Genomic DNA, 17,112 nt, shown 5'->3' with positions numbered 1-17,112 from the left:
TTGAGTTCAGAAAGAACTTCTTACCTTTTGGCATCCGTGTGAGTGGTGGGTCACAGCACTCCATGTGAAAACCTCGGTCACATGAATCACAAAAGAGCATGTTATCCTTTCAAAAGAAAGAAAGGAAGAAAAAGATGTTTCTGTTTAACCGTAGGAGACAGAAGAATTTCAGGACATTAAACCTGGGAAACTTCAAAGCTAATACTCCCATATTAAAACGTTCTTTAACCAGTATTAACTTAGTAAACACTCTGAGTTAGTGGAAATCTTTGGTGAAAAAGTACAGGTTCAGTGTTTTCTGGTACATTCATAGCCAGATGACAGCTAACCCTGATCTGTTGTACTAAAATGAGAAGGATGACTTGTAATTAAGAAGGAAACACTCATAAATCAATGCCTCTGCACTGCTCAAAAGAATCGGGAACTTTCTTGAGAATAGCTAAGTATCTTTGCACATGTATTATCAAGCAGATTTACAAATCACTATGTCCAAGCGAACAACATTCCAAATTAAGGATATCTACCTAGAAAGGCTACTGAATGAAATAGCCTGGTAAAGTCAAAATACTCACTGCATTTTTGCCTTGATCACGACAGGAGCTGCATGTTTTACACTCGATACATTGCCACCGTAAGGCCTTCACTCTCACTGTTAGCTCTGGAGAAAACTTTAAACAGGATGGATGACCTAATAAAAGTGAAATAAAATTCAGTGATGAAAATAATTATACTAAAAAAAGAAAAATGGTACAAAATGGTAATCATCCTAACTATGAAAGATAAAACAAGATACTCCTGGAAGCTTGCCATACAATATTCCATCAAGACTTGGCACTCCAAGTCAGTTTTCCTAAAACCAAACAAGATTTAGCATAACTGCCCACACTGTATGTATAAAAATCGTGTCCAAATTTGTATTGAGACGGCACCAAACTATTGTTTGTATGTGTGCTGGTGTTTACATGAATACAAATATGCCTAAGCCACCCCTGAAAGAACACAAAAAAATCTACTTATACATATTTTGGTAATACCTGAGATAATAAGAGCTGTGAACATTTTAAAGAAGGATTCTGATTCACATTTATACCTACTTTTGTATCTCTAATAAGGTTCAAAAACAGCAGAAAAAAAATTTTTTTTATTAGACAAGATACTGGTAATGGAGGAATTATGTGCCTACCTGAGATTTCAAGGAGAAGTTCTTAATCCATGAAGAAAGGAATTTGGTGGGACCCTATAGAGTACACTAAAGTATGAGGACATAGTCATGTGTCTGTTGCTTATAAAATTTTAAAGTTATTTGTGGATGCATACATGTATGTCATAGTGGGCATGTAGAAATTAGAGGACAATTCATAGTCAGTTCCCTCCTTCTACCTTTACACGGGTCACCAGCCTTGAAAGGCTGATCATAGCCAGTGAAATGGCTCAGTGTGAACAGTGCGTATCACCTAACCAGGAAGCCTGAGTGTGATGCGTAGGCCCCACAGCAGGAGAAAGCCAATCCAAATCATTACCACCATCATCATCATCATCATCATCACTACATGTATTTATCCATTGTGTAAGCACACATGCAAGTCTGAAAGTTGAATGACAGTCTGCTGGAGTCAGTTTGCTCCCTCTGCTATATTAGGGTATGTTGGCTGTAGCACTACTCAGAATGTTTCCAGGTCCTAGATGCAAATATGATTTATTCAAAACTTGAGATTAATCAAATAATGTGTGACCAGTAAGTATTCAGAGTACTGTCTATGATATCAGTGTTTAATGGGAACAGTTTACTTTCATAATTTTAAATAAGATAAAAATGTCAACATTTAAGTAATTACATGCTCATGGTTTAGCTACATGAGCTAAATAAAAAAAAAAAGCAGTATTTCTGTTGGGATCTGAATTTACAAGAGCAAGAGGAATGGAGAGATGGGAAGAGAGATCCTCTCCCATGGGTCAGTATCTTTTTGATTCTCCAATTTTCAAACTCAACTAAGACTTGTTCCACTCCTTTACTTATCTTTACTCTTTTGTGAAAGAAGGGCTAGTTAAATATTTTATCCTTTTTTTTTCTGTTTCTACAGAATTACTACTTTTATAAGGTAGCAAACATCAAAACATGGACTCCGAAGAAGAGCAGGAGAGGAATTGTGACCTAATATATCAACTCTAATTACAGCTACTTTCTTCTTATACTTTCCCTTCTAAACGGAGCTGAGAGTCACAGCTACAGAATATGTAGTTTCTGTTTGGCTTTCTATTATTTCATCCTATTAAACTTCATATCCTTATTATTTAAACTGATTATATGCCACTGATTCGATAAGTGATCACATCCATGACTATTTCCCTATTGTTAAATACTTACTGATTGTTTTGTGTTTTTGGTTTTTGTTTTTTTCAACTTGACACAAACCTACATATATCCTGGAAGAGAGATTCCTAACTGAGAAAATGCTTTCATAAGACTGGTCTGGAGGCTAGTATTTAGGTCACAGTCTTGACTAATGAGGTGTGAGTGGTGCCACCTGGGCAGATAGATGGTCCCTAGATGCTGTGACTAAGGCAAGCTGAGCAAGCCTGCAAGCAGTGTTCCCCCAGGGCCTCTGCTTGAGTTCCTGCCTGACTTCTTTCAGTGATGGGCTGTGATGTAAGTGTAAGCTAAATAAATCCTTTCCTTCCCATGTTGTTTTTGCATGATAATTTATCCCAGCATGAGAAACACTAACCAAGACATCCTGGTTACGAAGTTTTTTTATTTCCATAGGAAAAACTCCTGAAAGACTGGTGAGTATAATGACATTTTCAGTTTGACTGGCTGAAATGTACAGGCAAAGCTTTCAAAAGCCACGGTGTAGCATCAGTGCTGCTATGACAGCATGGGCACATCATCGTTGTACTTACAAGTTTGCACTGTATTTAAACATCTACAATGTTTAAACTCTAAAAACTTACATTTTCCTAGTGTTTGACATGTATTCCTGCTACTGTACAGGTAAGGCTCTTTTTATATGCTCAGCAATTATTTTGCTCTTTTGTAAGCTGCTTGACCACAGACTTTTCTCTTTAGACTTCATGCTTAGAAATATGTTTCTTTTTACTCATATAGAATTTGGACATTTCCTATAACTATTCATTTCCCCAAACTATTCTTGCTCTTTTTATTTTAGGTTATAAATGTTCTAAAATGTTTTAGAAGATATCAATTTGCATATCTGATGGTGTTCATGCTTTTCTCCTTTTATCACTGTGATAGCCAGTTTCTAAGCTGCCTTTCCCCCATTATAGATTTGTTCTCACACTGACGTAGGGTTGATCTGTAGAACCAATACAATACTGTTGAAATGACAGCATAACTTCTCAGGCTATTATAAAAGACACTCAAGTTTGCATCCTTGTTTTTTATGGATATATGCTTAGAGAAAGCCAGCTGCCATGGTGTAGGGATTCATACAGCCTTATCTCCAGGTCCACACGGCAAAAAAACTGAGGCTTCTTGTCACCAGGCAGCATCCTCTATCTGCCAGTCAGGTAAAGAGCCATCATGGAAGCTTTAGGTGTCTGAAGTACCAATTAAAAGCTTAAGTATGTCCTCATAAGATATCAAGTCAAACTGCCTGCATAAGTCACTTCCAAATTCCCAACGCACAGAAAACAGTATAAAACTAAAATGTCTGCAATCATTATAAGCTACAAGGTATTAGGTTAAGTTATTTCAGTAGTAATAGATAACTGCTGTTATTATCTTTGTAACTTTTAAGTTAAAAAGCCTAGCAGATTAAAAACAATCCCAACCCCAAACTAACCAGACCCAAAGTCTGTATACCTCAATGAACATTTCCAGAAAGTTACAGTAGCCTTTAGAATGGAAGCTCTGGAGCATCACATTGGATTTTATAGTTCCGCTACCAAATATATTTTTATGCATTTATCTACTACCGAAAGTGAATAATCCATAACAGAATTAGTACTGGAAAAATAATATATCCTCTTTCATAATTCATAAAATTAATTTTTGAGAAGGGCTCCACACCTAAACAGTTAGGGAATCCCTGCACTGTGCAGCAGCTGCTGCATCTTCATCCACTCCCTGCACTGTGCAGCAGCTGCTGCATCTTCATCCACTCCCTGCACTGTGCAGCAGCTGCTGCATCTTCATCCACTCCCTGCACTGTGCAGCAGCTGCTGCATCTTCATCCACTCCCTGCACTGTGCAGCAGCTGCTGCATCTTCATCCACTCCCTGCACTGTGCAGCAGCTGCTGCATCTTCATCCACTCCCTGCACTGTGCAGCAGCTGCTGCATCTTCACCCAATCCCTGCACTGTGCAGCAGCTGCTGCATCTTCATCCACTCCCTGCACTGTGCAGCAGCTGCTGCATCTTCATCCACTCCCTGCACTGTGCAGCAGCTGCTGCATCTTCATCCACTCCCTGCACTGTGCAGCAGCTGCTGCATCTTCACCCAATCCCTGCACTGTGCAGCAGCTGCTGCATCTTCATCCACTCCCTGCACTGTGCAGCAGCTGCTGCATCTTCATCCACTCCCTGCACTGTGCAGCAGCTGCTGCATCTTCATCCACTCCCTGCACTGTGCAGCAGCTGCTGCATCTTCACCCAATCCCTGCACTGTGCAGCAGCTGCTGCATCTTCATCCACTCCCTGCACTGTGCAGCAGCTGCTGCATCTTCACCTACTCCCTCCCTGCACTGTGCAGCAGCTGCTGTATCTTTAATCATCTCTGCTGTTATGGCTTTTTTGTTTGTTTCACTACAAAAACTACCCAGAATTTATTTTTGCTAATGATATTGTACTATATATGGTCTCTCAGCACTCAAGATTTTCTAACCTCTTCTTCTAACGCTTCTATAAATACAAACTCAAAAGCCTGAACTGGGAATGGAGCTCACGTGGTAGAGTACTTGCCTGGCGTGTAAAGCCCTGGGTCCCACTGCCACAGTGAGGAGCAGGCCCTGCAAAGCTCAATATTACACTTACAGGCACCTTTCTAACCAGAGTCTAGAAGTGAAATGCAGGGGGCATGCTCAGGGAACTTATACGACAATGATACAAAGACCATCTTCCCTCTCTAGCATGTTTCCTAATGATGAGCAGTCCTGAAGACAACAGTGTCCGAGTGTCCAGTAGGCAATGAAGATAGTCAAATCCCAGAACTTACAAGTTCCATGGAGCCCCAGTTCTCCCTCCTGGAGAGAGACAGGACAACCTCACAGCCTGGTAGTCACTTCTGCAGGAGCCCTAGGCTCCAACCACTTCATAAATAGCCAATTCCAACTTTAAATTTGTCTTGAAGCACCTAGCTTCTGTTTTCTGGCCCAAATCCTGAATGTTACTCTTAAAAAACACTGAAAATGAAAACAAGGATTTAAGATAATGATTTATTAAAGACTTCCTGTATAGTCTTATGTATTTGTAAAATGTAGAGTAAGAATATCTCTGGAACTAGAGTTAGACAACTCTGAAAAACCTTTCTCTAGGCCGAGGATTTCATAGGCTCAAAACTCCGGCATCAACAATATCCCAAGGTGAAAATCTAGAAAAACAAATCTGTCATCTTTCTGGTTCTATGGGTCAAACAGACAAATCAAGAAAAAGAGTAGTTATGCTGTGTGTGTGCACACCTGAGGATAGAGGCACACATGGATTAGGGGAAGGTTAACCTTGTCTACAGTTCCTGAGGAGCCATCCTCCTTGTTTTCTGAGACAGGGTTTTACTGGCCTGGAGTCACTGAATAGACTAGGCTGTTCAGCTAGAAAGCTCCACAGACACCCTGAGCCTCTACCCAAAGGCTGAATCAGGTCTTCAAGCTTGCACATCAACTACATTACTGACTGAGCTGAGCTTTCTCACCAGCCTGAATTGTTTACTCAAGAATAAAATAAACTTTAGACTGATTGTTGTGACTTAAACAGGTACTCAATAATGAACTACAAAGAACAGAAAAAAAAAAACTTCACAGAACATTTATGAAAAACACATGAAATACAATTAAATTAACTATACATTTCAGCTATTAAAATCCCTCTAATGTAAAAGCTCAACTTGGTTACTGAAAACCGGAATTAGGTTAAAACATACATTTGGCAAAAATCAAGAATACCAACTCATTTAAGCAACCTTCTCCTTCTCTTGCAGATCTGTTAGAAGGCAAACAGGAAGCCACATACCACTATTGCCACAGTCTGCGCAGGAGATGAGTTCCTCTGGCTTCTTTTCCCGGTTTTGTTCTTTTGTACCAAGGCAGAAACTACAGATGGGGATTGGTTCAGCAACCGGCTGCAGAGAAAAACATAACTGATTCTACCACAAGTACTTTTTTTAGTATGAATATAAAATTAAAATTAGTTTTACACTTTATTCTGAGTTTACATAACTTTGAAACAATTATATCACTCTTCCTAAAATTCCTACTCAGTAAGTTTCCATCAACCTTGCTTTTGCCCAAAAGCACAAAAATTTTTTATCTAGGATCCTATCAAATCTGGGATACATGCGATCTGGAAAAGCATTTACATTATACATCAGCATAATGTAAAGCAGACCACAGTTAAGCATGTAAGAAACAAAGAATATACTACTATTCTATGTAGCACTGGCACCAAGAGAGAAATCCCAATGGTGATTTGGTGGAGGACCAGATCAGCACTTTTTATGCTCCTGTTATGGGCACTTAGTAAGCCTTAAAAGGGAAACAAAGCAAACATGTGAAGAAAATTAATAAAACAATTCAAGACCTGAAAATGGAAATAAAAACAATAAAGAAAACACAAACCGAAGGAGTCCTAGAGATGGAAAACTTGGGTGAAAGTACAGGAACTACAGAGATAGACATCACCAACAGAGGATACAAGCAATGGAGGGAAGAACCTCAGGGACAGAAGATGCAATTGAAGAAATCAATACATCTGCTAAAGAAAATGTTAAATCTAAAAAAATCACACCTAGAAGTTCTAGAGCAAAATGAAACATACACACCCAAGAGGAGTAAACAGAAAGAAATCATCAGACTCAGGGTTGAAATCAATAACTTAGAGACAAAGGAAACAATAAAAAGAATCAATGAAACCAAGAGCTGTTTCTTTGAGAAAGTCAACAAGATAGACAAACCCCTAGCCAAACTAACTCTAAGGCAGAGAGATACTATACAAATTAACAAACTCAGACATAAAAAGGGGGACATGACAACAGAAAATGAGGAAATCCAAGACTCATTAAATCTTACTTCAAAAGCCTGTATGCCACAAAATTAGAAAATCTAAAGGAAATGGATTTCATTTGCCAAAGTTAAATCAAGATCAGCTAAACAATTTAAATAATCCTATAGCCCCTAAGGAAATAGAAGCAGTCATCAAAAGTCTCCCAAACACACACACACACACACACACACACACACACACACACACACGCCCAGAGGCAGATGGTTTTAGTGCAGAATTCTACCAGACTTTCAAAGAGGGACTAATATCAATACTCCTCAAAGTATTCCCAAAACAGAAAAATAAGGAACATTCTATGAGGTCAGTTACACTGATACCTAAACCACATAGATTCAACAGAGAAAGAGACTTTCAGACCAATTTCCCTCATGAACATTGATGCAAAATTATTCAATAAAATACTCATAAACCGAATCCAAGAATACATCAAAAACATCATCTACCATGATGGTTCAACATATGAAAATCCCATCAATGTAATCCATTATATAAACAAACTGAAAGGGAAAAAAAAACACACATGAACATCTCATTAGATGTTGAAAAAGCTTTTGACAAAATCCAACACTCCTTCATGATAAGTCTCAGAAAGCTCAGGGATACAAGACCCATACTTAAACATAATATACAGCAAGCCAATAGCCAATATCAAATTAAATAGAGAAACTCAAAGCAATTCCACTGAAATCAGGAAAAAGACAAGGCTATCTATTCTCTCCATATCTCTTAAATAAGCAATAAGACAACTAATGGAGATTCAAGATGACACAAATCAGAAAGAAGTCAAAAGTATCCCTATTCACAGGATGATAGTATATAAGTGAACCCAAAAATTCTACCAGAGAACTCCTACAGCTGATAAACACCTTCAGCAAAATGGGCGGATACAAAAGTAACTCAAAAAAATTCAGCAGACCTCCCGTATATAAATGACAAACATGCTAAAAAAAAATTAGGGAAACAACACCCTTCACAATAATCATAAACAATATAAAATATCTTAGTGTAATTCTAACCAATCAAATGAAAGACCTGACAAGAACTTTAAGTCTCTGAAGAAAGAAACTGAAAAAGATAACAGAAGATGGAAAGATCTGTGCTCATGGACTGGCAGGATTAACATAGTAAAAATGGCCGGCTTACCAAAACAATCTACAGATTCAACGCAACTGCATCAAAATTCCAACAGAATTCTTACAGACCTTAAAAGAGCAATTCGCAACTACATGTGGAAAAACAGAAGACCAGAATAGTGAAAACACCCCTGTACAATAAAAGAACTTCTAGAAGTATCTCCACCCCTGATTTTAAGTTGTACTACAGAACAATAGTAATAAAAACTGCACAGTACTGGCTCAGAAACAGACAGGTCAACCAATGGAATCAAATCGAATACCCAGAAATAAACACATACCTACAGACACTTAATTTTGACAAAGAAGCCAACTCCATACAATGGGATAAAAAGCATCTTCAACAAATGGTGCTAGTCTAACTGGATGTTTGCATGTAGAAGAATGCAAATAGATCCATATTTATCACCCTGAATAAAACCCAAGTCCAAGCAGATCAAAGACCTCAATTATGAGATCATAAATTCATAATTCAGAGAGTGTTGTGGAAGACTTAGGGGAAGGATTGAGGGAGCTGAGAGGTCAAGGATACCACAAGGAGACCTACACAGCCAACTAACCTGGACCCATGGGCACTCATAGAGACTGAACCACCAACCAAGGAGCATGCCTGGACTGGTCTTAGGCCCACTATACATATGAAGCTGATGGGCTGCTTGGTCCTCAAGTGGCTCCCCTAACAACTGGAGCAGGTGCTGTCTCTTGACTCCCCCTGGATCCTGTTTCTCCAGCAGCGCTGTCTTGTTTTGTCTCAGTGAAGGAGGAGGCACTTAGTCATGAAGCGACACAATGTGCCAGTGTGGGTCAGAGAGGCCGGGTAAGGGGGAAGTGGGTGGGACTGGGAGGAGAGAGGGAGTGGTATTTCAATTGGGATGTAAAATAAACAAATAAATTAATGAAAAATTATATTTTAAAAGGTTTTTAATTTAAAAAATTTAAAAGTCCATAAAAAATAAAATTTGACATGTGAAATAGAGGGGGTTGCATATGGATATACAAAAGTACACGAAGAAAACTAAGCAGTGTAATGCACTGACATTGCTTCAGATCTAATAAAGGATTTTTGTAAAAAGGACAAAAAGAAGGAATAGTTAACCTTTTCCAAGACTCTACTACCAAGACTGATTCTCTTGTATCACAGACAAAACTGAACACTACTGGTAATCTATAAAGACAACTTTTAAAGATCTATGAAAAAGCCAGACAATATGCTGTATAATCACTGTTCACAAACGTATCCAGGCTTAAACATTGAACCTTACTCTTCCCATGGTCTATAGAAAAGTAAACTGACTCCTACTTACACTCTATTAAACACAGCTGCCAAAGTGAACCCATTAAGAGTTAAAGTGAGGCACGTGGTTTAGCTACTTCAAGTGCAAGCGTCCACTTCAGAGTAAAGTGTCAAATGAGCCACAAGACTCTGCGATATGCAGCAGCCTAACCCTAGGTCCTACCACATCCGACCTCATCACCTACTGTCCAAACTCCCCAGCAGCCCCCTCATTGTCTCTGCTTCAGTTTTCTTCACAAGTCAGATATTCCAAAGCATTTGCTTCCCTTCTACAGAGACTGCTCTTGTCTAAATCTTTCACATCTCCACTAAAGTCTTGTCAGTAAGGGTTCTCTTCACAGCCAACTAAACACTTCAAAGCAATCTACCTACCATCGTAATCCGCAAGGTCCTTCCTTGCTTTACTACTTCCTCTAATGAATGGCACAGGTGTCGACCTGACATCTGTCCACAGCTGTAAGTCTATGAAGATTCTGATTTTTACCTGTTGAAAACAGTATCACTAGTGCTGACAACAGTGCACAGCAAATAATAGGCACCACACACACACACACACACACACACACACACTATTGAATAACTAAATTACCTGGCAGAACAAAAGCAATGACATTTTAACCTTGTTTGTAAAGAAAAATAAAATAGATACTTGAGTCTTCAAAAGTATTCTCAGCGATTTTACAGTCCAAATCCTAGGTGAGACTCCTACCACCACAACCTCCCTCATGCACTCTCTCTAAAGCAGCGGGATCCGTAGGGCCGGGAGCACGTCAGCCGTACTGTGTCTGTTGCCTTATATCAGGGCTTCCTTTACTTGTAATCACCTTTGGCCCTCAAAATTTTTAAGCAACCCCAGTTATACAGATACAAAAAAATAAATAAATAAATAGATACACACACTATTTAGTGCCAGTAAATTCACTGTCAGAATGAAATTTAAGACAGTTCTTTAGTATACTTATTTTTACCATTTGGTAAAGATGAAGGTAAATTTGCATAGTAAGATGGACAGGTTTATTTATTTTTTACATAAAGTATAAAATCTTGGTTGGATATCTGAAAGCACAGGACACAGCACACCTTTAACACTGTTTGAAGTGCATCAGTATTTTGATTTTATAATTGTGCAAATGCTGTTTCACCTAAACAAAGAGTACAAAATGTCAAAAGTATAATTAGGACCATTTTAGAGAAATTATGGCAAATTCTGTCCTAAACCCACACCAAAAATCCATTTAACTTTTTATGAAATTTGTCAGCAACTCAACTAGTAATTTAAAAAAAAAAAAAACTGTTCTAGGCCAACACAACCCTCAAGACACACTGATTTGATAATCACATGCAAAATGAGAGTAGGAATATACTAATGGTCGTTTTCCAGAATTCAATCATTATCTATAGCACTAGAAACATTTTAACTGTAGGATAAAAACAACATACAATGGCCCCAAATCTGAGCGTTCTGGGTAATGTTCACTGGTGCTGTAAGAGGTAGCTCTCAGCAGGCGCATGATGCTGGTGTTACAGGCAGAACCAAGGATGCAGCGAAACTGCACAGGTGAGTACTACACAAAGCCTAGTTCATTACACGTTTTATTTTCAATTAATTTTTGTATGTTGCACATTCAAAACCTTTTACTGTTATCACTTTTTTGTTGTTGTTATAAAACCCACATTCAGTTGCATAACATAATGGGGTTGCAAATCAAGTCTAAGATGATGACTGCTGCTCTCAGGCCCCTGTTGCAATATCCTCAATAGTCACCAGATGGCAGCATTGAAGCAAACACAAGAGCTTTTGAAACCGTCTTTGAAAAACACAAACAGTACAAAATTAGCCTAATACTTCAGTTATTTGAAATTTAGATCATGAAATAAAATAACTTCTGCTTACAAACTTCAGAATATCTTACACAAGGGACATTTTTGAGACCTCCAAATTCATCACCTGACACACTATCTTTTTAGAGCCTAGTGAAAATTAAGATAAATATATATATATATATATCTGAACAGCCACACAGCAAGATCCTGTCTCAAAACAAAAAGGTATTCAAGGAGTCCCTAATTCATACACTTACAGTGACACTTACAAAGACCAGTAACACTAAACATAAGAGAACAGATAATAAATTCACCATTCTTCCAGACTTGAACACAAAATAATGCAAAAAATTTTTAATTAAATTACTACAACTCATTTTCCAACCAAATGGCACATCATAAAAAGCAACTTTGAACTCCACTTCTTTGAGGTACCTAAGACATGTAAATTCAAGAACTCAGGAAGTAGACTGCAGAGTATTATACCCTGGGCTAGGGATAGAGAGAGCAGGTTAATGGGTATGGTCTGAGATGACAAAGATTTTGGAAATGGACAATGGTGATTATAGTCCTACAAAACTCTGAATGTCCTAATGCTACTGTATTATACATAAAAGACTAAACTGAGACATTTTATTCTATGTAAATTTTAGCACAATAACAAAATGAACACAGCTGTTTTAACTGTCGTGGTCTCACAAGCAGACAGCTTGAGTATACGAGGAATTGTCCTCACTTCGACCCTCTATTTTTACCTGCTGCTATGAATTCCGTGTTATCTTGCCTGTGTCCTGCAGACTGAATTTAGAAAAACAACTTAAGTGTTCCACAAAATCAAAAGAATTTAAATCAACTATTAATCATTACATTTTACCAAAATTAAAATTTTACTATTCCATACTTATTGTATCTACGTAAAAGTTGAGTTTTCTTATCCAGTTAAAAAAATAACTCATATTTACAACTTTACTGCAAGACAAACCTAAGATTCAGAACTCAAGCATCAAGCACTGCTCACTTCTGACACTATTTCTCTTATTCAGCAGGATTACTCTGCATGAACCACCACAAACTTCTCAAGTCTGCCGATAAGTAATAACTTAGATTCTATCTCTGAGACTCCCAGGGATTTTTCAGGACTTTGCTTTTTCTTCAATCATCAGGTAAATTGCAACTCCAAATTAATTTCTGCATAGATACATACAATTTACAGTACTTAATTTTTAGCAGAAGTGAAACATGGTTGAAAATATCTATTGCCAAAGCATTCTGTTATATATGTAACTACCTAAAGGATAAAGACTAGGCCTCAGCTTAGTCTTAGGGAAACTGAACTATTCTCAGGAATGAGATCATGAAGGAAATAAAAATGTTCAGGAGCTGACTGCCAGGGGCCTGGAGCCATGGCTCAGTGGGTAAGAGAGCTTGCTTCCTGCTCTAGACGATCTGGGTTTGGTTCCCATCACCCACACAAGGCAGCTCACAACCTCCCACAGCTCAGGCTCTAAGAGATCCAACTCTCTCTTCTGGCCTCCATGGGCATTCACACACACAGCATCCAACACACACGACACATACATAAAATAAAAATAAATCAAATAAATCTTTCTTTAAAAAATGGGTTGAACACTAGAATAACAAGAATTGCACAAAATGTCTGGGAAGTGCTGCTGCTTAGGAAGCACTCTACTGTAACAATAACCTGAGAAGACTAAAGGAAAGGCAATACATTTTCAAAATTAGCTGTGCCTGTGAAAACAAGGCAAAGCACACAGGAAACAATTAGAAAGAACTTAAACACTATTCCTATTATCTATTACATAATCAAAGTCCAAAAGCACAATGAACCTTTGCTCTGCACAATTCACTGTTTCCATTACGATGTGGAAAATGAGCTGGTTCCTAGCCTTCACTTACTTACTTGAAAGTGTTTACACTTTGTTGAAAAGAAACTGAACACTATAAAGCAACATGTTCTCCGGTGGCCAGGTAAGTTTTCAGTCTCAGCGTTACCAATCAGTCCATTCTTCCCTACTAAACACCTCTCGTAATTTCAGCTCCCTCCAAATCTCTTCTGACAGTTTATGGTTACACTTTTAATTCTTCCAATCACTCTAGTGCCTTGTAAAATAAGCATTTATTGAAATTAAAATATAGTGTCAGAGAACCATGTTTATTTTCAAACAGGATTATCAGTTACTTTCTCAAAGCTTCTCTAACCTAGATTCTATAATCTGGGGAACTGTAATTAGGTGTAACTAAATTGAATTATTTTATAACCAATTTATTCAATAGCATCTACAATTAGATACAATAGTAAGATTAATGGAAAAAAAGTTAATAATTAGGTTAGTAAAGATCAATTTCAGCTTCCACTTTCGCGATATATATGGATTACTGTGAATTAAGAAAGCAATCAACTAACAGATGAACTATTTTCTATTACTTAATTGGGTAACATAAAATAATAGAAATGCTTACCAAATTTAATGTCTTTAAACACTTTTATGACGTTTAATTAATGTGCATGTGCACATGCACACCATTTAGAGGTCAGAGGTCTGGGAGTTGGTTCTCTCTCCCTGGGGCTGAACTCAGAATGTCAGGTTTGGCAGCAAGCCCCTCTGCCTGCTGAGCCATCTTGCTGGCCTACTGAATTTGAACTTAATCTTAAGAAGCTGTGAAGCCTTATCTTCTTTCTGCATGTTTAGAGATTATCTGAGAGTTGTTTCTGTCAGTGATACCGCATCTTCCTCAGTCATCCAAATAGGATTTTTCCAAATTATGATTCCCTTGCTCTTCTTCTGTTATCATTTCTACTTTAGTTTCCTTGACACATCTAACTCTTGAAGTTTAACAAGCACCACATGCAATCTCTTATATGTACTGACAACCTTATCTTTATGTTCTGTAATTTTTTCTATACATTGCTATAAGATTAATCCTCCTGAAATATTTTTATCCAGTTACTCATGTGGCTCAAAATGTATAAACATACTCCACTGGATAACTGCTATATGCTGGCATCCAATTCCCTTCTCCAAATACCAAACTCCTTATCATTCTACATATAACATTTACTTACACATGTGTATTAAGGTTTACTAAGAGTATAAACACCACACTGGATATTACCTACCTGAATAAAAATCCTTGAATAAAGACCGGTAACAAAAAGACCATTTCTACGCTAAGATACATATAAAACAAAACCTACTTCTATCTGGGCATGGTGGCACACGGCTGTGATCCCAGCACTCTGGAAGGCAAAGGAAAGAGGATCTCTGCGAGTTCGAGGGCAGCCTGGTTTACAAAGTGAGTCCAGGACAGCCAGGGCTACATAGAGAAACTCTGTCTCAACGACCCCCCCCCCCAAAAAAAAAAGTCAAAACAAAACAAAAACTAAACACATAACATTTCTAATGACAGAGGAGGCGCAAATGCTCAACAAGACTTTCATGTTCACTGCAGTATTAAAAACTGCAATTCTATGCAATTAATACAGCTGGACTAAGGTTTAAAATAAGTAGCTCTTGAACAAACTGGGGAGCCGCACCATTTTTCAAGATTCACAAAGTAAGTACTGATCAAAGCTTGACTTACTATGGGCCAAAAAAAAACAAACCACATTTCTAGGATTTTATATACACACTGCCAAACTGAACCACTCACATCAATTAACAACAAGCGTCTCAGTTCCTGCGCATCCCTCCACATTCTCCTTTATTATGCTGGGGTCAGACTCTGTAGTCTAGTTCTCTGCCAGATGGCTTTCCTTTAGTCGCCATGAATAGAGTGTGCTTGAACATGCATGCACACACATACCCACACCCGCATAAAGATAAATATAAAAAGCATTTTACAAGCCGGCGTGGTGGTGCACATCTTTAATCTCAGCATTCAGGGAGGTAGAGGCAGACAGATCTTAGTTTGAGGCCAGCCTGGTCTACAAAGGGATCCATGACAGCCAGGATTGCAAAAGAAACCCCGTCTTGAAAAACAAACAAACAAGTTCCTTCCAATCTGTATCAGGCTCAAAAAAGTGTCCTCCTCGTACGGGACTTTTTTCTAGCACAGCCATTTATAATCTAAGTTTCTCTCAGGACTAGATTCATCATGTTCGCAAACGCTGCCATACATGGGGCAATATACTCTCATAAGGCAGTGGTTCTCAAACTGTGGGTTGCGACCCCTTTGGGGGTCAAATGGCCCTTTCACAGGAGTTGCCTAAGACCATCAGAAAAGCAACAAAAACAATTTTATGGTTGGGATCACCACAACCCAAAGAACTGTGTTAAAAGGTTACAGCATCAGGAAGCTGAGAACCACTGTCATAATGAGTCTGGGTCCCAGCTTTGTGGGGAGTCCTTTGTCTAAGCCTTTGAAAGCCACCAGAAAGAGACAGACAGCCCTGTACAGCTGCTTCTCTAACCACTGAATATCTCAAACCTCTCTTCGGGCTTCCTCAGCCAAAGAGGTGATTATTATTTCATTAAGTTTAACACTTACTGAATTATTATCACTTCAGTGAGTTAACACCTCTGTGTTATTCCAGTGTTCGTATTTTACATTTTAGATCTGCTTTAGCAATTCTCTCCAGTGAACTGTCTAGTTTGACTTGTGCTTCTTTGGCTAAGTCTGGACTACCATACTGTCAGTATCTTAATAACATGGCATACGTGACAGTCTTTATCATCAGCTTAACCAGATTCAGAATCACCTGTAGAAAACATACCTCTGGGTGTATCTACGAAGGTGCAGCCACAAAGGTTCACCTGGGCAGAGGAAGACCCATATGAGTATGAGCAGCACCATTCCTACAGTCTAGGGTCTGAACTGAACAAAAATGAAGAAGTTAGCTGAGCATCAGCATTCATTTCCTGGTCTGAGTGCAGCGTAATCAGCTGCCTCTGGCTCCTGCTGCCTTGCATGATGGACTGTGAGTCAAAATAAACCTGTCCTCCAAGTTGCTTTTGCCAGGTATTTTGACACAGCAACAAAAAGTAAGCGAAGCTATTTGCAGGAAGTTAGAGAACTAAATTGTGCCTTCTCTTCAAAAGGCATGTTGAAGTCCTCACTCACAGTATCTCTCTGTATTTGGAAACACAATCTTTTTTAAAGCAACTAAAGGTAAATGGGGTCAAAGAAGTCCTAATCCATCAGAACTGATACCCTTTCAAGAGGAAGAAACAGAAAAATGCATGAGAATACACAGCAAGAAGACATCCATTTGCATGGCCAGAAGCCTCACCAGAAACCTCACTAGCCCCTCCTGAATTTCTAGACTGCAGAACCATGGGAAAACAAGTGTCTAGTGGTGTTTGAGCTTCCTAATCCATGGTACTTGGTGGCAGTCTTGGCAGAATTCGTCAATTCTCGTCACACTTGTCTCATCTTTCGTGTTACCTCCACACATCATTTAGCCATCGTATTTATAAGGATACTGAGCTGTAACATAGCCAACTCCCGGCTGTTAGGTCATACACTCCAGCTGAAAGAATAGGAAACATACAGCAAAAGTGTGTAATAACACATCATGGAACAAGTTAAAGAACAAATGAAAATATTATACACAAAGGTGCCCCAATGAAGCTATTCAAAATAAGGCTGTCTCAAGCTACTGCAAA

General features: G+C 38.5%; 1 protein-coding gene across 1 annotated transcript in view; it reads right to left on the bottom strand.

Annotated features, from left to right (window-relative positions):
• Positions 1-17,112, bottom strand: part of Kat6a (lysine acetyltransferase 6A) — an 81,257-nt gene that overhangs the window by 34,876 nt on the left and 29,269 nt on the right. The window contains exons 4-6 of the mRNA XM_021634820.2: positions 6,185-6,293; positions 573-688; positions 25-106 (exon numbers count right to left, since the gene is read on the bottom strand). Of these exons, the coding sequence (XP_021490495.1) occupies positions 25-106; positions 573-688; positions 6,185-6,293 (307 nt within the window). The remainder of the gene's footprint in view (positions 1-24; positions 107-572; positions 689-6,184; positions 6,294-17,112) is intronic.

Source organism: Meriones unguiculatus, chromosome 4 (genome assembly GCF_030254825.1).
Source record: "Meriones unguiculatus strain TT.TT164.6M chromosome 4, Bangor_MerUng_6.1, whole genome shotgun sequence".
Lineage (NCBI taxonomy): Eukaryota > Metazoa > Chordata > Mammalia > Rodentia > Muridae > Meriones > Meriones unguiculatus.
This window is presented reverse-complemented; position numbering and strand designations above follow the sequence as displayed.